This window comes from Dipodomys merriami, unplaced genomic scaffold, assembly GCF_024711535.1.
Source record: "Dipodomys merriami isolate MVZ:Mamm:240054 unplaced genomic scaffold, mDipMer1.0.p SCAF_3, whole genome shotgun sequence".
In the NCBI taxonomy this organism is placed as follows: domain Eukaryota; kingdom Metazoa; phylum Chordata; class Mammalia; order Rodentia; family Heteromyidae; genus Dipodomys; species Dipodomys merriami.
In genome coordinates, this window is record NW_027204492.1 from 83,933,659 (window position 1) to 83,957,165 (window position 23,507).

Below are 23,507 nucleotides of genomic sequence, written 5' to 3' on the forward strand. Positions count from 1 at the left end.
GAAATTATAAATCCTTTCTCTGTCTCTTTGAAATATTATCATCTATAACTTGGGAGTATATTTTTCAAGGATCTGGAAACCATCCCTTTGAAGGGTAATCATTAAGAAAGATTAGGTCCATGTGTCCTAAACCTAACCTCTGTTGGAGAGTAAGAATACAATAGCAAATACACAGATACTGTAATCACTTTGACTGAATACCCTAATCACTTTCCCCCAAATGCCTTGATATTTTTCTATCAGCACATCCTGCCTTTTATTTCAATGGTGTTAAGCTCTGGTTATATGAAGAGTCTCTCTGTTTCTCTGTGTCTCTCTGTGTCTCTGTGTGTCTGTGTGTGTGTTTGTGTGTGTCTGTGTGTGTCTGTGTCTGTGTGTGTGTGTGTCCGTGTGTGTGTCTGTGTGTCTGTGTGTCTGTGTGTGTGTCTGTGTGTCTGTCTGTCTGTCTGTCTGTCTGTCTGTCTGTCTGTCTCTCTCTCTCTCTCTCTCTCTCTCTCTCTCTCTCTCTCTCTCTCTCTCTCTCTCTCTCTCTCTCTCTCTCTCTCTCTCTCTCTCTCGTTTATCTGGTAGCCTGAAAAGAATCTGTCTTACTACCTTTAACAAATTTTCAGCTATGTTTCTCTCTGACAACATGAACTAGCAGTATTAAAAGATGAAATCTCGGGCTGGGAAGGTGGCTCAGTGGTAGAGCACTTGCATTGCATGCATGAGGCCCTGGGTTTGATTCCTCAGCACCATATAAGCAAAAAGAAAAAAAGCCAGAAGTGGCTCTGTGACTCAAGTGGTAGAGAGCTAGCCTTGAGCTGAAGAGCTGAGGGACAGCACCCAGGCCCAGAGTTCAGGCCCCATGATCGGACCCCCCCCCCAAAACGATGAAATCTCAAGAGCAGTAGGGAATTAAAGATAGAACCAAGAATATGAATCTCCGTTATTTAGGGGATCATCTTGATTTTGAGTACAGATGTATTCATTCACATACATAGATGAAAGTGGAAATGTAGAGAAAGGATGAGGAGAGAAAAGGTGTGACCTAACAGAGAAGAACCATTTGATGTGGAATAATATTTTTAATATTAAATAGAGGACATCTCAAAGTGAATGGATAATTCTCCAAAAAATACTGTAACCAACCATAAGCATTAACGAAAGTGGAAAACAGTAAAAGGAGCTTAAGTTTTCTCAAGACCTTGGCCCAACAGGATTAGCCTTTTTCTGGGATACATACATCTAGTGAAGGTCAGAGCATGCTAGACCACTTAAATCAACTAGAAGATTAAAGCCCATGACTTTATGCTGTCACTATCCTCTATGGAGACAGTGATGTCATGAAGTTGAAAATCTAGTAGCAGCTTGCAGTTAAGCCTTTAGGAGAATATGGAGAGTTGAAGAAAGATCTAACTAACATCTTGAGGCAAACTGGAAGGGTCATCGCAGCATCCAAATCATCAGAAAACACCATCTAAATATCATGATTTCTCTCTGTGATACTACAAAGGTAGGGACATCTCATGACTTCTTTTTACCAGTTAAAGGGGTATCTTGGGCTGGGAAGGTGGCTCAGTGGTTGAGCACTTGCCTTGCATGCCTGAGGCCCTGGGTTCGATTCCTCAGCACCACATAAGCAAAAAGAAAAAAGCCAGAAGTGGTGCTGTGGCTCAAGTGGTAGAGTGCTAGCCTTGAGCTGAAGAGTTGAGGGAGAGCACCCAGGCCCAGAGGTCAGGCCCCACGACCGGACCCAAAAAATAAAATTAAAGGGGTATCTTTTGGGGGAATAGATACTGGGAAATGAATTCTGGGCCTCAAACTCTTCTGTACCACTTGGACCATGCCCCAGGCCTTTTATTTTTCGTTTGTTTTTCAGGTAAGTTCTTACACTTTTGCCTAGGCCATCATCAGGCTATGATCATCCACCTCCCGAGTAGCTAAATCCTAGGCATGCACCACCACACTCAACTTGTTTTTGAGATATTCTCTCACTAACCTTTTCCCAGGCTGGCCTTGAGCCATGATCCTCTTCTGTCTGCCTCCAGAATAACAGATTACAGTCATGTAGCATCATGCCTGGCCAAAGCGGGTATCTTAATGATGAGGTGAAATCACAAAAGTTGCTTAGGCAGCTTCCAACTTTGTTTTCATTTTATTTGTGATATCTAAACTAGACTTTGATCAACATTTCTATTCCAATATAAAAGTAAAATCTCTTTTGTCAACTCTGAGAAATTAAGAGAAATAATCTAAACTGTAAAAATACTTTCATTGATAAAGGACTGGTAGAAAATATGTGAAAAATATATAATTGATGCAATTAGATTTTCCTTGAGGCTAGAAATAAAGGAAAGGGATGAGTGATCTTATAACATTCTGAACTGTAGAATGTTTGTACTCTTCTAGACATGGTGGGAAAAAGTGTGTCCTAAGCAGGCAGCCTGGTGTGATTTAGATATGAAAAGGTTACTGAATTTGCCACCATGCCACACCTTGGCTCAGGTTGCTATAGCATCAACATTGTGACCCAACAAACCTCATGACATACCCCAGGGTTAAAGCCAGCAGAGATCAGGCTGGGCCCTCAGTCTGGCCCAACAGCTGACGGGGGTGGAAGCCAGCTACAGGTGCCCAAGAACTTGGCACAGCCCAGTTCCATCTAAAGGGGCTCATCTCCCTTCTGGGTGGCACAATTTCAGCCAAAAGTCCTAAAGAACTTCATTATCAAGGTAATGAGTTGATACATTTTACATTTTATAGGTTTTTTTTAAGATTTGAATTGAAATTGACTTCAAATCACATGAGGGACCTCTTTGCTCCCTCTTTCTCTAGGCCAGTGTTCACTTGCTCTTTAAAAACTAACACTAGATAATTCCTTCACCGGAAGGAATGGGAAGCCTTTTTGTATAACTTTCTCAAGATTGATTTCGTAGAATTTCTAGAAGGGAAATCCCAAAACATCTTGGGGTTAGCCAAGTAGTAAGGGTATGTAGCATTTTCATGAGAAAAAAAAAAGGTCATTAGGGGATAACTGTTATAAAAGTGTAACCGAAGTGAGAAAATAAGGAAAAGGATGAGTGAAGGAAAAGGAAAAGAAGAGAAAGGAGAGAGAGGACTAGAAAAAGAACAGAGGTAGGGGGAGAAAAGAAGGGAGGGAGGGAAAGGCAACTGAGGGAGAGAAGAGGAAAGGAAGAAGAAAACATGAGACCATTTTGAAAACTAAAAGAAAATGAAATTTAAATTTTGAGGGAAGTTAGGGGGAATGGAATATATAGGGGATGGGATTCAACAGCTCTGATACTTGGGGGGGGAAGGGTTTTTCTTGTTGATTTCTACAAAGAAATTCAAGCCCCAGATACTAAAACAAGTCTACTTAGTTCTTAATTGGTCTTACATAATAAAATTCTATTTCTGGCTTCTTTTTACTTTTAGCTCCAGACCAAGTTAGGAGGAAGCGGAAGGAAGTTGGCAGATATTTTTCTTTTCTTTCTACAACTTAACTTGATTCTTGGGAATCAAGGTTTGATCTTCCTTAAGCTAATTATTTCTTGGTGGTACATTTATGACTGTTAGATTAAATTTTCTTGGTATTCAGAACCTCATTCTGTGCTTGGAAAGAATTCATTAATTAACCTTAGTCTTTCCAATGGTCCTGATTGACTTCTTATAGATATTTGCCCTAATTTCACTTACTGTAATGAGACTGGTTGAGCTGCAATTAACCACAATTAAAGGGGTAAAATGAGCTCTTTACCCTTTGAAGGTACTCAAATGGGTGAAGAAAGGTAGGCTGTTGAGATTTCATTATGGAATTGGGTAGAAGTGAATTACTAAATATAATCTCCAAAGTCTTTTTAATTTCTTCCCAGTCTACCACTTTTCCTAACTGGTGTTCTCTCAAGTCAGTGAGATACCCTCATGGCTCAAAATGCTTGGTGTGGTAAGTCTACACAAAAAGAAGCCACAAATTTTGGTAAAAGTTTTAATGATTAGGTGCCTCAACTTCAAATGTTTGTGTCTTTCCCTACTGCTCACACCCTTCCCTATAGTTCTTAGATCAAGCCTATATAAAACAGAGGTGGAACTTAGGAGCCTTTTCAAAGAGCTTTATCCACACTGACCCCATTTCCATAAACCATATATAACTATTTCAATTTTTTTTCCTCTTTGCAGATGTCTGATGATATCGATTGGTTACATAGCCGCAGGGGCGTTTGCAAGGTAGATCTTTACAGCCCCAAAGGACAACAAGATCAGGAACGAAAAGTGGTAAGTACTATACAAACCAATGCCTACCAAGGAGTAGAAAAAATTGGTTTATTGATACAGAAATAGTGGAGTACAAGAAATTCATAGAGGCCAATACAGTGATTTCTTCAAGCAACTAAGCTCAGTAAAATCTTCCAGGGACCAGCATGCATATACATCACACAGGGATGAATCAGGGGAGGGGCAGAATGAGGAGTGATGTAATGGAGTTGGGGAGGGGACTCTCAGGAGGGGCCTGAAGGGGAGGGGTCAAGGGGGGAAGGGGAGATGGCAGGGAGGGGGCATTAGGAGGGTGGATGCTGAAGGGAGGGGCATGAGAGGAAAGAGGAGGGGTCTGAGGGAGGGGGGGCCTGCGGGGAGAGGGGCCTGAGAGGAAGGAGTGACCATAGGGAAGGGAGGGGCCTGAGGAGAAAGGAGCGTTCTGAGGGAAAGGAGGGGCCTGATGGAAGGGACCTGAGGGGGCGGGGCTTAAAAGGAGGGAGGAGCCTAAGGGAAGAGAGGTACCAGAGGGAAGGGAGGGGCCTGAGGATAAAAGAGGGGTATGAAGCCGGGCGCTGGTGGCTCACGCCTGTAATCCTAGCTACTCAGGAGGCTGAGATCTGAGGATCGCGGTTCAAAGCCAGCCCGGGCAGGAGAGACCGTCAGACTCCTATCTCCAATAAAACCACCAGAAAACCGGAAGTGGCGCTGTAGCTCAAGTGGTAGAGCGCTCACCTTGAGCTGAAGAGCTGAGGGACAACGCCCAGGCCCAGAGTTCAAGCCCCACGACCGACAAAAAAAAAGAGGGGAAAAAAAAAAAAGAGGGGTATGAGTGAAAGGGAGGGGCTTGAAGGGAGGGAGGAGCTTAAGAGATGGAAGGGGCCTGAGGAAATGGAGGGGCCTGAAGGAAGGGGGCCTGAGGGAAGGAAGGAGGGGTGAATGGAGAGAGGAGCCTAAGGGAAGGGAGGAGCCTAAGGAGTGGGAGGGGCTTGAAAGGAGGGAGGAGCGTAAGAGGTGGGAGGGGCTTGAAGGGAGGGAAGGAACCTAAGGGAAGGGAGGGGCCTGAGGAAAAGGAGGGGTATGAGTGAAAGGGAGGGGCTTGAAGGGAGGGAGGAGCCTAAGAGGTGGGAGGGGCTTGAAGGAAGGGAAGGAACCTAAGGGAAGGGAGGGGCCTGAGGAAAAGGAAGAGTATGAGTGAAAGGGAGGGGCTTGAAGGGAGGGGCCTGAGGAAAAGGAGGGGTATGATTGAAAGGGAGGGGCTTGAAGGGAGGGAGGAGCCTAAGGGAAGGGAGGGGCCTGAGGAAAAGGAGGGGTATGAGTGAAAGGGAGGGGCTTGAGGGGAGGGAGGAGCCTAAGGGAAGGGAGGAGCCTGAGCCTAAGGGGTGGAGGGGCTTGAAGGGAAGGAGGAACCTAAGGGAAGGGAGGGGCCTGAGGGAGGGGCTGGGAGGGAGGAGCCTAAAGAAGGGGGAGGAGCCTAAGGGGTGGGAGGGGCAGGGGTGGGAGGGACTTGAGTAAAGGGAAGACCCTGAGGGAAGGGAGCCTGAGGAAGGGAAGGAGCCTAAGGGAAGTAGAGGTCTGAGGGAAGGGAAGGGCCTAAGGAAGGGAGGGGCTGGAGGAGAGGGAGGGGCCTGAGAGGAGCCTATGGGGTGTGGGAGGGCAGGGGTGGGAGGGGCAGGGGTGGGAGGGACTTGAGGAAAAGGAAGGCCCTGAGGGAAGGGAGCCTGAAGAAGGGAGGAGCCTAAGGAAAGTAGAGGCCTGAGGGAAGGGCCTAAGGAATAGAGGAGCCTGAGGGAAGGGAGGGGCCTGATGAGAGTTGCCTAAGGTAAGAGGGGCCTGGGGAGAGGGAGGGGCCTGAGCGAAGGGGGCCTGGGGGAAAGGGCTCCTGAGGGAAGGGGCATGAGGGGAGGGAGGGTCCTAATACAAGGAGGGGCCTGAAGAGAGGGAGGGGCCGAGGGAGGGAAGGGGCTTAAGGTAAGGAGGGGCCTGAGGAGAGGGAGGGGCCTGAAGGGAGGCAGCAGTTTGAGATAAGGAAGAGCTTAGAAGGTTGGGGCCTGAGGAAAGAGAGGCACCAGAGGGAAGGGAAGGGCTTGAGAAAGGATTTGTCTGAGGGAAGAAAGGGTCCTGAGCGAAGGAAGCAGCTTGAGATAAGGAGGGGGGGGCTAAGGAAAATGGAGGAGGGGTCTAGGGGAGGTAGGGGCCTGAAGGAAAGAAGGAACTTGAGGGGAGTGGTGGTTAAGAGAAGGGAAGGAGAAGCTTGAGAAAGGGGGGCCTTGAGGAGAAGGGAGAGTCTGAAAGAGGTCCTAAGGTGGAAGGGATGGGAGGGGCTTAAGGATGAGGGAAGGAAGTGCTTAAGGGGAACCAAGGGAAAAGGAAGGGCTGAGTAAAGGGAGGGGCTTGAGAAAGGAGGGGTCTGAGGGAAGGGAGGGGCCTGAAGGGGAGGTAGCTGTTTGATAATAGGAGGCCAGAGAAGGCAGGACCTGAGGGGAGGAAGGGGACAGAGGGGAAAGTGCTGAAGAGGGGGAGAGAGGCCTGAAAAAGGGGGCTTGAGGAGAAAGGAAGGGGAGGTCTAAGTGAAGGCTGGAGCCTTGAGGGGAGGGGGTGCGGCCTGAGAAGGAGTGGCCTGCGAGGTGGGCCTGGGGAGAAAGGAAGGGGTCCGAGGGGAAAGAGGGGCCTAAGGGGAGGGAGGGAAGGGAGTGAGAGAAGGGAAGGGACCTGAGGGGTGAAGAGGGCCTGATGGAATGGAGAGTCCTGAGGAAAAGGAGAGGTTTTAGGGGAGAGGGAGCTGAGCCAAGTGGAGGTTGCCTAGTAATTGGCTTAAACAGTATGTCATAATGCCTAGCTACCAGTAAGTTATACTAGGACCCCTGAGGATGGCAAAGTACTTCACATGCTTCATACTTATAGTTCCCAAAGTTCATGATTTACTTAGTGCTTCACAATTTTAGGATGTTAAAGAACCATCCATATACTAATTCATGGATGTTTTTTCAATGATTTTAAAATTGATTTACATCTTAAAAATAGCCATCACCCTTAGCAATATTATCCATAATACCAGTCTTGATATTCTAGGAAAATGTACCTATTAAGCACAGATATTAATGTAGTACCCCCCCAAAAAAATTTTTTTGGTAGTACTGGGATTAGAACTTAGGGCTTCACATTTATTAGGCAGGCACTCTACCACTTGAGCCACACCCCTACAGCCAGAAATCCTCTCTATTTTCATATTACATATTATTGGGTTACTGGTGGCTACTCAGGAACCTGACATCTGAGGATCATGGTTTGAAGCTAATCCAGGCAGAAAAACCTCTTATCTCCAGTATACTACTCAGAAAAAGCCAGAAATGGCATTGTGGCTCAAGTGGTAGAGTGCTAGCCTTGATAAAAGAATCTCAGGGATAGTGCCCAGGTCCTGAGTTCAAGCCCTAAGACTGGCACAAGAAAAATAAAAGTCCTGGGGGCTGGAAGGTGGCTCAGTGGTAGAGCACTTGCCTTGCATGCCTGAGGCCCTGGGTTCGATACCATAGCACCACATAAGCAAAAAGAAAAAAGCCAGAAGTGGCGCTGTGGCTCAAGTGGTAGAGCGCTAGCCTTGAGCTGAAGAGCTGAAGGACAGTGCCCAGGCCCAGAGTTCAGGCCCCACAACCGGACCAAAAAAAAAAAAAGAAAGAAAAGTACTACATATCATTGTTTCTCAGTAAGTCAAGCTCTAATACAAGCTGGGTTTATGTTTCTTAGGCAAGGCACTTCACTTCTCAGGGTTCACAACAGGATATTGTGTTTTGGACCTTTCTACATCAAGTTGGTGTTCACATTTAGGAAATGCTAGGATTCTGTTTGTCTATTAATACTCCCAATATTAATGTTCATTAAGTACTTGCATTTGTCACATTCTGCAAAAAGAATTCCAAGAGGTAAGCAGCATTATCACCTCCAAAAAGGAGAAATTATGGACTTTCTCTAGAGTTTGATATAAATTGATCCTCCTAATTTGATGCAGATATGCTTCGTGGATGTGTCCACCTTGAATGTGGAAGATAAAGACTCCAAGGTGGGTATTTTCTGCTCAATGTTGAAGGGGAGTGGGAAACTTCTGAGGAAGTATTAGGAAAGGGGAAAGTTGTATCAGAGGACAGAAGGATGGTGGAAACTCAGGAAGAAGGCCACTATTTTTTATGAGTTTAGAGTCCCTGGTTCTGAATTTATTGAGATGTGTGTGTGTGTGTGTGTGTGTGTGTGTGTGTGTGTGTGTGTGTGTGTCTGTGTGTGTCTGTGTGTGTGTTTGAATTCAGGGCCTGGGCAATGTCCCTTGGCTTTTTCACTCAAGGCTGGTGCACTACTACTGGAGCCACAACTCAACGTCTGGCTTTTTGGTGGGTAATTGGAGATAAAAGTCTCATGTACTTTCCTGCCTGGGCTGCCCTGGAACCATAATCCTCAGATCTCAGCCTCCTGAGTAGCTAAGATTATAGGCATGAGCCAACAGTACCCAGACTTTTGTCACTCTTGATACCAAATCTCATTTCAGAAGCAACTTAAATAGCTGGTAAGGTTTTTTGTAAAGGCATGGAAGATAGCATGTGAGAAAAAACTTTTAAAAATACAACCTAGCCAAGAATGGTTGACTAAGGGAATATGGGTCTGGGGGAGTGATGATTTTGTTTTGTAGAAGGAATTTCAAAGACTAGCTAGCAGTTAGAAGCCTACCACTTGTGCAGAAAAAATGGTAATAGGCATGACATTCATGATCTAAAGTCTCAAAGAGCAACTAAGAATCTCACCCTTAAACTGGGCATCACACCTGTAATCCTAGCTACTTAGGAGGCTGAGATCTGAAGATAGAGGTTCAAAGTCAGCCCAAGCAGTAAAGTCCATGAGATACACTTATCTCCAACTCATCACCAAAAAATAAATAAAGCCAGAAGCAGAGCTGTGGCTAGAGCACTAGCCTGAGCTGGAAAAGGTCAGGGACAATGCCCAGGATCAGAAAACAAAAAACAAAAAACAAAAACCTCACCTTTAACATAAGTGCTTAGAATGTCAAAGTGCTTGTCTTGCTAGTGCAAGGACCCTCCTTTGATCCCCAGTACAACCAAAGAGTAACAAATTAACTCTTTAATTTCATAGGGTGCTGCTGGTTCCAGGTCAGAAGGTGACTTAAATTTAGAAAACCTGGAGGAAAAAGAAATTATCGTGATCAAGGATACTGACAAACAAGATCGATCTAAGGTAGATTTAGCCTCTGCAATTCTATAACTCCTAATTCCTAGGATCCAATATTGAGTCTGAGAACTCTGGTTCAGAGATAGTAAGAAAACTACTGTTCAATAGACCATCCATTTGTATATTATGACATTCTAGACAATATAGGACTAAGTTCAACATTCAGGTACCTAAATGTATACAGTAAGTTCAACGCCTAGGTACTTAAAATATGGCATGTATCAATCACAGGGTCTCAGACTGCCCTCTCCTCATCTCTAGGTACTTACTCCAAACATAATCTTGCCACTCTTTATCCTAACAAGGATGTAATCTTATAAGAGAGTTGTGTGTCCTACATTGCCCAAAATCCAGAAAAGGAAGAGGAACATAGAGCACAGTGGACCCATAACAATGAAAAAATGTAATACCTAGTTTCCAGAGAACCCATAACAATGAAAAATTTAAGGATCTAGTTCCCATCCTCTTGTCCAAGGGATCACTCAGGCTGTAAAGCAGCTTTGAGTTAGAAGCAAACAGATTTGCCTGCCACGGACACGCCAAATACATTAGTTTCTGTATAAGTTTCAAATTGTCTTTTAGCCTTTTAGTTTAAGGATGGCACTAGTACAAGAAAGAAGACTTACATTCCCACAAGCCTAGAGTGGCTGGTATTGGCACATATTCAGCTTCAGTGCAAAGGAGTCCATTTTTTCCTGTTCTCTGTCTAAATGTCCATATGCTATAACTGAAACATTTCTGGTCCCAAACACCTTTAAAGTGAGGATAGTAGCCCTCCCCAAGGAAGAAAACAAGTTATACAACATTAATTCAAAAAGAGTTTGGTTCAGGGCTGGGAAGGTGGCTCAGTGGTAGAGCGCTTGCCTTGCATGCATGAGTCCCTGGGTTCGATTCCTCAGCACCACATAAGAAAAAAGAAAAAAGCCGGAAGTGGCACTGTGGCTCAAGTGGTAGAGCGCTAGCCTTGAGCTGAAGAGCTGAGGGACAGCACCCAGGCCCAGAGTTCAGGCCCCACAACCGGACCCCCCCCCAAAAAAAAGTTTGGTTCAGATCTCCATTTTAGGGTCTTTATAAAGGCATATGTTATATTTGGTGTTTATTTTTTTATCAGCCCATTTCAGATCACCGTAATTGTAATTTAAGCTCATATACAAAATGATGGTCTCTTTATGACCTCATGTTTCCAAAATCTAAGTGTAAAGAGGAGATGAAGTAATAGAATGGTAGAGAGGGCAGCAGTACTTGATAATGTTTTGAAGATGTGTACATAATACATAATACATCTATCCAGACATGAATATACAGTCACAAAGCACAGAAATAAATGTAATATAAATGTACATAAAGTTAAAACACATAATACATTTACACTATTTAAAAATGATCTAGTGCCACGACGCCGGTGGCTCATACTTAATAATCCCACCCACTCAAAAGGCTGAAATCTGAGGATCATGGTTGGAAACCAGCCTGAGCAGGAAAGCCTGTGAGATTTTATCACACATGAGACTCTTATTTCCAATTAACCACCAAGAAGCCAGAAGTAGAGCTGTGGCTCAAGTGGTAAAGTGCTAGCTTTGAGCCAAGAAAGCTCAAGAACAGTACTCAGGCCCTGAGTTCAAGTCCTCAATGAAAAATAGTGATCCAGCTAAGTGTAGTGGCACAAGAAGGTCATGAGTGAGAGGCCAGCCTGGACTGCCTAGCCAGTTTCAGGCTAGCCTGGGCTACATAGTGGGACCTTTCTTAATTAAAAAAACACACGAAAATGCTTGACTACATGTGACATTTACAAAACACATATGCACGGACAAAATAAATCTAAATACAATGACCATTCATACACAAAGACATACAGAGTGACATGCTCACATATGACACACATAAATACTCAGTCATATTCATGCACACAATGCATAAATCTACACACATATCTACACACATAAATCTAACACATATAAGCCTTAATGAAAACACGGTAACCATACAAATTCAGGTATATATCAGCAAGTCCGTATGGTCATACACAATAATGCTGAAATGCATACACACAAGCTTACCTAAAGTGATATACTCACTAACACACCTGCATACTTGTTTGATAGATTGATGCACATTGACACAAAATAACATTCATTTATTCACATACACATTTAAAGGCCCTGGAACATTCAACAGTGACATACAAATCATGAACCCCTGACATAATCTGTAGCATAAACTGACACACAATTTGATACACATATTCATTATACAATCACCAATTTCCATATACCCATAACACATTCATGAAGACATTGTCATGATGGATAATCCACACTTCCTTATTTACATACTCAGACACATACATAATCAAATTTTGACGTTCACAGACATGTACAAAGGTACACATTAACATAAACATGTTAGCCTATACAGTAGACATGTACAAAGTATAATGATATCACCACATTATTCCACCTGATTAGACATGGTCAAACATATGCACATGCATACACAGAATGGCACTCTTTCACACACCAGCAATACAGATGGACTCATTTACAAATCTATTATGTTCACACACAAATTGCTATATTGATATGCACATGTACACACAACTGACACTTTTTTATATAGGAACTTGGGCTTGAACTTAAGGCCTGGGCACTATCCTTTAGCTCTACAATTTAGCTACACCTCCATTTGTATTTTTTTGGTAGTTCAATGGAGGTTATGAGTCTTACAGACTTTGCTGCCTGTGCTGGCTTTAAACCTCAAGTTTTAGATCTCAGCTTCCTGAGTAGTCAAGATTATAGTCATGAGCTACCAGCACGTAGCTAATTTAGCGCATTTTTGCCACATGGTGACAAACACATACATGAACTCAACCCACTGATAACACTTGTATACAGTTAAGTAAACAACCATATATACTCCTTTTTTTGTTGGTAATAGGGCTTGAACTCAGGGCCTGGGTGCTGAGTTCATTTTGAGCCATTTTGAGTCACAGCTCCACTTCCAACAGCTGTACATTCATGTATAAAATTGGATGTTATATCCCATGCAAATTCCCTAAAGTCAAATCTTTTAAATAAAATAAGGGAAAGAAGAAACCTACCCAAACCCTTATGTATAGGTATTCTTCTCATTTTTTAGACGGAGGGTTCAGTATGCCTATTCAAACAAGCTCCCTCTGATCCACTCTGTGTCCTGAATTGGCTTCTCAATGATCTCCAGAAGTATGCCTTGGGTTTTCAACATGCTCTAAGTCCCTCAGCCTCTAGCTGTAAACATAAAATAGGAGACACAGAAGGAGAATATTCTCATATAAACCCTGAGAACTGCTACAGTGTATATGCTGATCAACTGAATATGGATTATATAGGCAATGGACCTCAAAACCTACGTCTAGAAATGACAGCAGCCAAAAACACGAATAATAACCAAAGTCCCTCTAATCCTGCAAATAAATCTCCTAGCAGCCAGAGGACAGGTAATGCCTCTGAAGGGGAATGCTCTATGGATGACCTTTCCTTTTATGTCAACCGGTTGTCTTCTCTGGTGATCCAGATGGCCCGTAAAGAAATCAAGGACAAATTAGAAGGTGGGAATAAATGCCTTCATCATTCAGTATTTCCACCCCCTGGAGATAAAGGGAAAATCAGTCCTAGAAGTGCTGTTAGCAAGATTGCTTCTGAAATGGCCCACGAGGCTGTAGAATTGACATCCGCAGAAATGCGTGGACCTGGAGAGGAGGGACGGGATTGTGGCCGTAAAACCTTTCTGTACAGCGAATTATCCAACAAGAATAAAGGTGGAGAAAAGCAGATGTGCCCGAGAGATAGTAAAGAATTTGCAGATTCCATCAGTAAAGGGCTTATGGTTTATGCAAATCAAGTGGCATCAGACATGATGGTCTCTGTTATGAAAACTCTGAAGGTACACAGCTGTGGAAAACCAATTCCAGCTTGTGTAGTCCTAAAGAGGGTATTGTTAAAGCACACCAAGGACATTGTGTCTGATCTGATTGATTCTTGCATGAAGAACCTGCATAACATAACTGGTGTCCTCATGACTGATTCAGACTTTGTTTCTGCTGTCAAGAGGAATCTTTTCAATCATGGCAAACAGAATGCTGCTGATATCATGGAAGCAATGCTGAAGCGTCTCGTCAGCGCCCTGCTTGGTGAGAAAAAAGAGACAAAATCTCAGAGTCTGGCATATGCAACTTTAAAAGCTGGGACAAATGATCCGAAGTGCAAGAATCAGAGCCTTGAATTCTCAGCTATGAAAGCTGAGATGAAAGGGAAAGATAAATGTAGAACAAAACCAGACCCATGCAAGTCATTGACCAGTGCTGAGAGAGTCAGCGAACATATCCTCAAGGAAAGCCTGAATATGTGGAATCAGAAACAAGGATGCCCCATCAAGATGCCTCCCAAAATATGCCCTAGTAAAGAAGACAAAAGAGAGAAGATCAGCCCTTCCACGGATTCACTGGCTAAAGACCTGATTGTATCTGCCCTTATGCTGATTCAGTACCATCTGACCCATCAGGCTAAGGGAAAAGATCCATGTGAGGAAGATTGCCCTAGCTCCTCATACATGGCCCAGAGTGCCCAGTATGAAAAGTGTGGAGGTAACCAAAGTGCAAAAGCACTCTCAATGAAACATCTTGAAACTCGTGGCAATTGTGGACCATCTACATCTGCCAAAGAAAATCAACAGTTAGATTCGCAGAAGATGGACATGTCAAACATCGTTCTGTCACTGATTCAGAAACTTCTTAACGAGAGCACCTTTAACTGTGATGAACTATGTGAAGGTGAGAGTAAGCGTTGTGAACCCAAACCAAGCAAAGCTTGTACCTCCAAGAAACCAGAGAAAGAGGAATGCCCGGACAATCTAGATATAGATTTCGCCAGTGGGATGAAACAAATGAACCGCCAATTTATAGATCAACTGGTAGAATCAGTGATGAAACTTTGCCTGATCATGGCTAAGTATAGCAACAATGGGGCTCTCGCTGAGCTAGAAGAACAAGCCTGCAGTTCCAGATGTCAAGAAGGTGGGGTGTCACAGAACTGTCAAAATGCATGTGGGCCAGAAGTCATCGTCAATAATCAGTGTTCAACAAGCAACTTGCAGAAACAACTCCAAGCTGTACTGCAATGGATTGCAGCTTCCCAGTTTAATGTGCCCATGCTCTACTTCATGGGAGATGAAGATGGACAACTGGAGAAGGTAAGCAATGGATCAAGGCACAAGAAAGAACAAAAGAATAGAATGAGAGGGGTAGGAAGGTCAGCACAGCACACACACACACACACACACACACACACACACACACACACACACACACACACACACACACACACACACACACACACACACACACATCCCACAGCTGCCTTCTGCATTAGATGGACTCCATAAAAATCACTTTGCCACATTATTTTCAGTCCAGGAGCCAAATCCTCCCTACCATCAATCTCATGCTTTGTTAAGGGGAACAGAATAACAGTAACCCCTAAACCTTGACATGGCAATCAGCACAGACTAAAGGACATAACACCTGGTAAACACAAGAATTAATGATACATGTCACTAGAGAAGGCTCAAGGGAAAAGAACAGGGATGCCATCCATTCTTGGATCTGTGACACACTTTAATCCTTTAGAATCATGGGTGGCTATGGGGGAACTGAGACAAGGGTAACTAGAAAGGGGGGCAGGCAAGGGATAGGTTCTTCTTCCAAAAAGCTTGATGACTCAAGCTATAACTCTGCTCTCTCCACAGCTGCCTGAAGTTTCAGCCAAAGCTGCGGAGAAAGGTTATAGTGTAGGAGATCTTCTTCAAGAGGTCATGAAATTTGCTAAGGAACGCCAACTAGATGAAGCCGTGGGCAACATGGCTAGAAAACAACTCCTAGATTGGCTGCTGGCCAACCTGTAAGCTGAGAACTCCAACTCCTCTCCATCTTACTCCTCCCCACCCCACACCCTTAGCAGCATTTCACCCCAGCTGGAGCCACTGCTACCATCAAGCAAACTGCAATTGTATTGCCCAATACATCTGAGCAGTTGCACTGCTCGAATATCGGGTGCCCTGCTGGGCAAGATAGTGAATAAAAAAAGAAAAAAAAATTCTGTCATCTTTCTCTCTCTCTCCCTCTCTCTCTCTCTCTCTCTCTCTCTCTCTCTCTCTCTCTCTCTCTCTCTCTCTCTCACACACACACACACACACACACACACACACACACGGCTTCTGTCTCACATGGGGCTTGAACTCTATGCCTGAGCTCTGTCCTTGAGCACTTTTTGCTCAAGGCTAGTGCTCTACCATTTGAGCCACAGCACCACTTGCAACTTTTTCTGAGTAGTTTATTGGAGATACGAGTCTCAGGGACTTTCCTGCCTGTGTTGGCTTTGAACCATGATCCTCCTGTCAGCTTCCTGAGTAGCTTGGATTACAGGTGAGCCACCAGCATCCAGCCTGTCATTTTCTTGAACAAACATCTATCTGAGGCAAGAGAGGGAGATAACTTCACTTTCCATGCCTGGTGATGTTGGACTTTTTTGCCAGTCCTGGGGCTTGTACTCAAGGTCTGGGCACTGTCCTTGAGCTTTTACTCAAGTCTAGCACTCTACCACTTAAGCCATGGTGCCACTTCTGGATTTTTCTGTTTATGTGGTACTGAGGAATCAAACCCAGGGCTTCATGCATGCTAGGCAAGCACTCTACCACTGAGCCACATTCCCAACCCAATGTTGGACTTAAATTAAGGGCTCAAGACACAGGTTATAACACAGGGACAGGGGCCGGGAAGGTGGCTCAGTGGTAGAGTGCTTGCATTGTATGAATGAGGCCCTGGGTTCAATTCCTCAGCACCACATAAGCAGATAAAGCCAGAAGTGGTGCTGTGGCTCAAGTGGTAGAGTGCTAGCCTTGATCTGAAGAACTGAGGGACAGCACCCAGGCCCAGAGTTCAGGCCCCACAACTCACAAAAAACAACACAGGTACAATTCCCTAAGTAATCAGGTTTGTAGAAGTAATCTCAATTCTTAATCAATTTAAGGTTTTTGCCATCTGTGGCAGAAGGACACACTCAACCTGATAATTCTCTTTCCAACTACATGAATATCAAAACTTAGTATGGATTACAGACTCACACCTATAATCCTAGCTATGCAGAAAGGAGGCTGAGATCTGAGGATCACAGTTTGAAGCCAGCCTGAGCAGGAAAGTCCATGAAACTCCTTTCTCCAATCAAACATCAAAAAAGCCAGAAGTGAAGCTGTGAATCAAGTAGGGATAGGGACCAAAAATGCAACAAAGATCAGGGACAGTGGATAGGCCCCGAATTCAAGCCCCAGGACTAGCACAAAAAGAAACAAAAATGGGGTTGGAAGTGTGGCTCAGTTGGCAGAGCACTAGCCAGTGAGTGAAAGCATCAGGTACCAAGTCTGAGACAAGAATGTATGGATGACCTATCTTACACTACAAACAAGTTGAAGTGTATTACCCATAGACATTTCCTGCCTAACCATGTCTCTCTCACACACACACACACACACACACACACGCACACACACACACACACACACACACACACACACACACACATGTGTTCCTGGCACATGGCTAAATGCTACCCATTGCCACTGTGGAATCTGGCCTACCCCAAAGTGTGAATAAAGCCACCTTAAAGTACTTCAAGCCATTTCAAGTCATTTCCTTCAATTAATAAAATTCCCTTTTCTAATCCCCTTTGGAACTAGTACTAAGTTACTAACTCTGGGATGGGAAGGTGGCTCAGTGGTAGAGTGCTTGCCTTGAATGCATGAGGCCCTGGGTTCAATTCCTCAGCACCACATAAGCAGAAAAAGCCAGAAGTGGCTCTGTGGCTCAAGTGGTAGAGTGCTAGTCTTGAGCTGAAAAGCTGAGGGACAGCACCCAGGTCCAGAGTTCAGGCCCCACGACCCACAAATAATTAGATTTGTTCTAGGCTTTTAGTTTCCTTCTTACTAGTCACAAGCACTTAGCAGACTTAGATACTGTTTTTTGTTGTTGTTTGTAAAATCTAGTTTCAGCCAGGCACTGATGGCTCATACCTGTAATCCTAGCTACTCAGGAGGCTAAGAATCTGAGAAACAGGGTTTGAAGTCAGCTCAGTAGGTCTTGGGGCTTGAATTCTGGGCCTGGGCACTGTTCCTCAGCTCTTCAGCTGAAGGTGAGCACTCTTATCACTTGAGCCACAGTGCCACTTCCAGTTTTCTGGTGGTTTATTGGAGATGAGAGTCTGGTAGACTTTCCTGCCCAGGCTGGCTTTGAACCGCATTCCTCAGATCTCAGCCTCCTGAGTAGCTAGGATTACAGGCATGGGCCACTGATGTGCCCTGCTTTCCAATTACTTTTTAAAAACTAGAAGTAAAGCTGTGGCTCAAGTGGTAGAGTTCCAGCCTTGAGCAAAATAGCTCAGGGACAGCACCCAGGCCCAGAGTTCTAGCCTCACTCCCATCTTAAAACAACAAAACCCCATTGTTTTAGAGATTAATCTGGAAGAATGGATCTGATGGTATTTTGCATGGGATAGATTGTGTTACAAGTATAAATATGTGACAGAAGCTTTATCTCTGAAAACTGTCTTAACACAGTTGGGAGAATTCTCTTGATTTCAGAACTAAAAGATCGGACTGGGAATGTAGCTTAGTGATAGAGTGCTTGCCTACCATGTATGAGGCTGTGGGTTTGATTCCTCATTACCACATAAACAGAAAAAGCCAGAAGTGGCACTGTGGCTCAAGTGGTAGAGCACTAGCCTTGAGCACCGAGAGGCTCAGGGAGGGAACCCAGGCCCTGAGTTTGTCCCAGGACTAGCAAAAAAAACAGAAAAAGAAAAAAGATCCTGAGTAGAGGAGCCATGTAGGCACATTTTAGAGGAGGTTAAAGATACACAAAGTTTTGTCACTCCCCATAATGCCTGGACCAGTCAGAAGGAAAGGCAGGCCCCTTCGAAATAGGATCTTTCAAACTCTCTAGCCCCATGAAAGCTAATCAAACCACCTCCAGTCTCATCCCTCCCCAAGTTAAGCCATCACAGATCCATCTGTTTGTCCTTGAAGAAAATCTCCGATAAACATATCTGGAGATCAAGACTACGTTTCTAAAGACTCAGTCCTCCTTGAACACAGCTGGGTTCCATAGTAGTTTATTTACTTGATTAACTTGGCGCTTACCTTACTCCTGATTTTTATTATGAGGCGACCTTGGGGATTTCTTGGAATGTAGAAATTGAGCAAAGGAAGTTATACATTCTTTTAAATGAGATTTGGAGCAAGATGGTCTCCAAGGGCCCTTTAGCTCTGACATTTGAGGATTAAAAGGACAAGTCCTTTTCCATAGTTTCCCTGGGAAACTTGCATGGATGAAGTAAGAATGATCTGGGTGAGGAAATTTGATTTTTGCCAGAGCTAACTGACAGACTCCAGAGGAAAAAGGAATGCTTTGGGCTACAAGGTCCCCTGACAAAGTCTGGAGTAACTCAACAGTCCTTGGGGTTTATTCCTGGAGAGTAAGACCCTGACCTTTGACATTTGAAAATTAGAAGTGATCTCAGGCATCCCAGTGAGCAACATGTACATGCTCAGTGCCAGCAATTGAAAGTGGACAAAGACTTAATACTAAGCTGTGAGCCCTGCATGTACTAGAGAAGGGATAAGAGGAGCAGCCACAGAGGGAAACAGGATCCTCCTCTGGCAGGCAGAACAGGCTTGATGTCTCTTGATAGTCTCCATCTCTTTGAGATCAGGCCTTCATTTCTAAAAGAATTGTGGGAACTGTTTCCATCAACAATTCAGGATTGCTTTCCTAAGGCAGAGGTAGACTGGCTAATACCACAGAGGATGGGGATGGGGATGCTGCTGTCGAGTAGAAAAGCCACTTCTAGTAAAGCCAATCAATCAGAAATCAAGAGTTCCTTGTTACAAGACTTATCCAGAGACCCCCAATATCTCTAGCCAAATTTATTGCAACCTATTTCCTAATCAATGCCCTCACTTTAAAAAAAAATTACTGTTATGGGGCTGGGAAGGTGGCTCAGTGGTAGAGTGCTTGCCTTGCATGCATGAGGCCCTGGGTTCGATTCCTCAGCACCACATAAGAAAAAAGCCAGAAGTGGCGCTGTGGCTCAAGTGGTAGAGCGCTAGCCTTGAGCTGAAGAGCTGAGGGACAGTGCCCAGGTCCAGAGTTCAGGCCCCACGACCGGACCAAAAAAAAAATTACTGTTATTATAGATGTGATGTACAGAGTGGTTACAATTATAGATGACAGGTAAAGACTACAATTCTTCTTGGACAATGTCATCTCTTCCCTCACTCTCTCCCACTTTTTCCATCCCATCTCACCCACAAGTTGTAAAGTTCATTTTCAACATAGTGTCTAGTGAGTACCATTGCTGTATTTGTTCACCCTTTATCCCTCCATTTCTGTGTCTCCCCTTACACTCCCAAAGACATATAAATAAAAATACAGAATAAAAAGGAAAGCAAACATAAAGAGCAAAAAGGGGGAAAACTCATTTTCATTTCCTGCAGTTCATTTTCATAAATATCTCGTATGAGCAGATGCACATAGGCATTGTATATTTCTGTTCCTCTCCTAAGAGTATCCTCTCTTGGTCCCATTATGTGTGAATGCCTAGAGACCTTTACAATTTATTATATCCTAGTATTTTAGATCTAGCTTGTGCCCTTTTTAACTTTAGACTCTCTCCCAATGCAAAGTTATATTTGCATTGTAGTTCAGCAACTTTAGCCCTATAGCTACAAGAGAGAAGATTTTTCTTTAAGAAACACCTAAAATTCTTTAGATTATTTATGCACATCTGGTGCTGGTAACTTGAATCCCTGAGCTAATTCTTTTCCATTATTACTTTGTCCATGGAGCAATCCAGCCAACATCACTGTATTCCTTAGTTTTCCACAAATGTCCAAAAGTATTGTGTATAGAAATACTACATTCATTGCATCTCATGAGTGATGAATTAGGAATATTAAATACATTTCCATTGTATATGTTTTTGAACAATTTATGAGTGCCTTTAGCAGCTTTAGGTTTAATCAAATTAGCCAAATACAGAAACCACAAAAACAATTATGGAAATTTATCCTTAGAAAAACTGCTTCTCTAGAATGCTCCTGGTATCAAGATCAAAATTTGTATCAGTTAGGGATCTCTAAATTTTTTTAAGGGTTGTGTGGACACTGGTAGCTCATACTTGTCATTCCAGCTACTCAAGAGGATGAGATCTGAATATCATGTTTCAAAGCAAACCTGAACAGCATAGCATATAAGACTCTTTAATTAACCAGATAACTGAAAGTGGATGTTTAGCTCAAATAGTCCAACCTTGAGTGAAAAAGCCAAGCAAAAGTAGAAGGCCCTAAGTTTAAACCCCAATACTAGTGTGTGTGTGTGTGTGTGTGTGTATGGGCACACATGTGCACACACACACACATACACACACGTTATATAACATAACTATAAAGGAGGTTTCTAGATTGGCTTTTTGGCAGATAGGAAGACTTGGACAGGAATTGGGAAAATGCCCCAGGCTAGGAGATCACATCCTGAAAAGCTCCCAGAAGGCTCACACATAGATTAACAATTAACATCATGGCCTACACCCTGGGTCCATGATTAAGATTATGTCCCTTACAAACAGAAAGGGCAAATAGATTCAAATGAGAAAAGCAGAGAGGAATCAAATAGGAAAAGCAAGTCAAATTCCAAATTGGAAATGGATGCCTTCCAACATCTGGGCAGCCTCTGCTCAGTGGTCAAACCGTTTTGACCTTAGTGTCTCAAAACTTAATAGCTCTAGCCTCTTAGACAAAATCCCAAACACCAAAAGATTCTGAGGGCTGTTTTGGCACTTACCCAACCACCTCCCTCACCCTTGAAGTGTACTATTTCTGTTTATGTGGTTGACTTTTAACTGCCTACTTCAAACCCGGTAGTGTGCATTTTGCTTCCCTAGTAAATCACTCTTTACTAGCAAAAAAAAGAAAAACAGAGAATTGGGACCAAAAGTTTTCTGGGAGGTTATTTAAATGTTGGTAAGGCAAGAGAGGTAATTGCCTAAGGGGTCAAAAATAGTAATCAAGATTAATATTTTAATACAGTGTTTTAAAAATCAAAATTAATGTTCAAACCCCACAATAAACAAACCACCAACAGTTTTGATACAGAAGATCAGTAATGGTGCCATATCAAGCCATAATGTGGAGCATATGAAGCAAAAGGAAACTATGAAGCAAAAGGAAACATTGGTAGGGGTGATTCTGTGAGAGTAAAATTTCATAGGAAATAGCCACACAGAAAAAGTGTTGTCCTATCCAGGTACTCATGACTGATGCCTGTATTCTTCACTAGGTGACTGAGTTCTAAGATTCATGGTTCAAAACCAGCCTGGGTAGGAAAGTCCTGTAGCTCAAGTGGTAGAGCAGTGAACTTAAGGAAAAAAAGTTCAAGGACAGCACCCAGGCCCTGAGTTCAAGCTCCAGGTCCAGCATTAAAAAAAAGAGAAAAATAAAAATAGATCATGTTGAGGAATGCTTCAGTGCTTTCTCTCTCTCTCTTTCTCTTTTTTTTTTTTTTGGTCGGTTGTGGGGCTTGAACTCTGGGCCTGGGTGCTAGCCCTCAGCTCTTCAGCTCAAGGCTAGCGCTCTACCTCTTGTGCTTGAGCCACAGCATCACTTCCGGTTTTCTAGTGGTTTATTGGAGATAAGAGTCTCACGGACTTTCCTTGCCCGGGCTGGCTTTGAACCATGATCCTCAGATCTCAGCCTCCCAAGTAGCTAGGATTACAGGCGTGAGCCACCGGCGCCCGGCTTCAGTGCTTTCTCTTTTATGATGATAAGAGTATATATTTCCTAACAGAAGCTCTTAGTAGATAAATTCCAATTCAAAGCAGGAACCACACAAGATTTCTCCTGTTAAAAATACTACCTTAAGATAGTCCCAATAAGAAAAGTTAAAAAAAATATATGAGAGGTAAAAAATGAATTTTTGCAAATGATGTGTTTATACATCCATGAAAATCAAATCCCCAAATACCAGAGTTAATGAATGAGTTTTGCAGAGGGATCAGACAGATGATATTGGTGAGCCACAAGAATTTATCACCAACTAAAACAATCCCAGCTGCTTTCTCCCCAGTGAGTCAGACATGCAAAAAAATACCAGCGGTTCTCCCACACTAAAGTTGTAGTGCCAGAACATAAAATAAATCTAAAATAATCTACTGAATTCCTATATCTTAGAGCCACTCAGACAGAAAGAAGAAATTCTAACAGTGATGAAAGGAGGAGTGTCAGACACTTGTGCTAGGTGCTTTAATTCTTTCAAGAACCCTTGTGAGGGCTTGGGAAGGTGGTTCAGTGGTACAGTGCTTGCCTTGCATGCATGAGGTCCTGGGTTTGATTCCTTAGCAGCACATAAACAGAAAAAGCCAGAAGTGGTGCTGTGGCTCAAGTGGTAGAGTGCTGCCTTGAGCTGAAGAGCTGAGGGACAGTGCCCAGGCCTTGAATTCAAGCCCCAGAACTGACAAAAAACAAACAAACTTCAATGTGAGCAGGGCACCAGTGACTCATGCCTGTAATCCTAGCAACTCAGGAGGCTGAGATCTGAGTACCACAGTTCGAAGCCAGCCTGGAAAGAAACTGGGATCACAGTTTGAAGCCAGCCTGGGACAGTGCCCAGTCCCTGAGTTCAAGCTCCAAGACTGGCAAAAAAATTCAATGTGCAAGCCAGGCACCAGTGGTTCAGTTCTATAATCCTAGCTACTCAGGAGGCTGAGATCTGAGGAACCTTATATCCAATTAACTACCAAAAAAGCCAGAAGTGGAGCTGTGGATCCAGTGGTAGAATGCTAACTTTAAGCAAAGTAGCTCACTAACAATTTCCAGACTCTGTGTTAAAGCCCCAGGACCAGAACACACACACACATACACACACACACACACACACACACACACACACACACACACACACACACACACAC

The 23,507-nt window shown here is 43.6% G+C and overlaps 1 protein-coding gene across 2 annotated transcripts; it reads left to right on the top strand.

The window, feature by feature from the left end:
• Window positions 1–1,363: 1,363 nt before the first annotated feature.
• Akap4 (A-kinase anchoring protein 4) lies at window positions 1,364–15,580 on the top strand. Of its 2 annotated transcripts, none has more exons than XM_070040454.1 (6): window positions 1,364–1,495; window positions 4,159–4,254; window positions 8,240–8,290; window positions 9,367–9,468; window positions 12,598–14,685; window positions 15,241–15,580. In XM_070040454.1, exons 1-6 carry the CDS (start codon window positions 1,469–1,471, stop codon window positions 15,394–15,396), a joined length of 2,520 nt encoding a protein of 839 aa, XP_069896555.1. In that variant the 5' UTR covers window positions 1,364–1,468; the 3' UTR covers window positions 15,397–15,580. The 2 variants fall into 2 exon arrangements, with proteins under 2 accessions (XP_069896555.1, XP_069896556.1); XM_070040455.1 differs by lacking the exon at window positions 1,364–1,495 and adding an exon at window positions 2,567–2,714 and having other exon boundaries at window positions 15,241–15,579.
• Window positions 15,581–23,507: the final 7,927 nt, after the last annotated feature.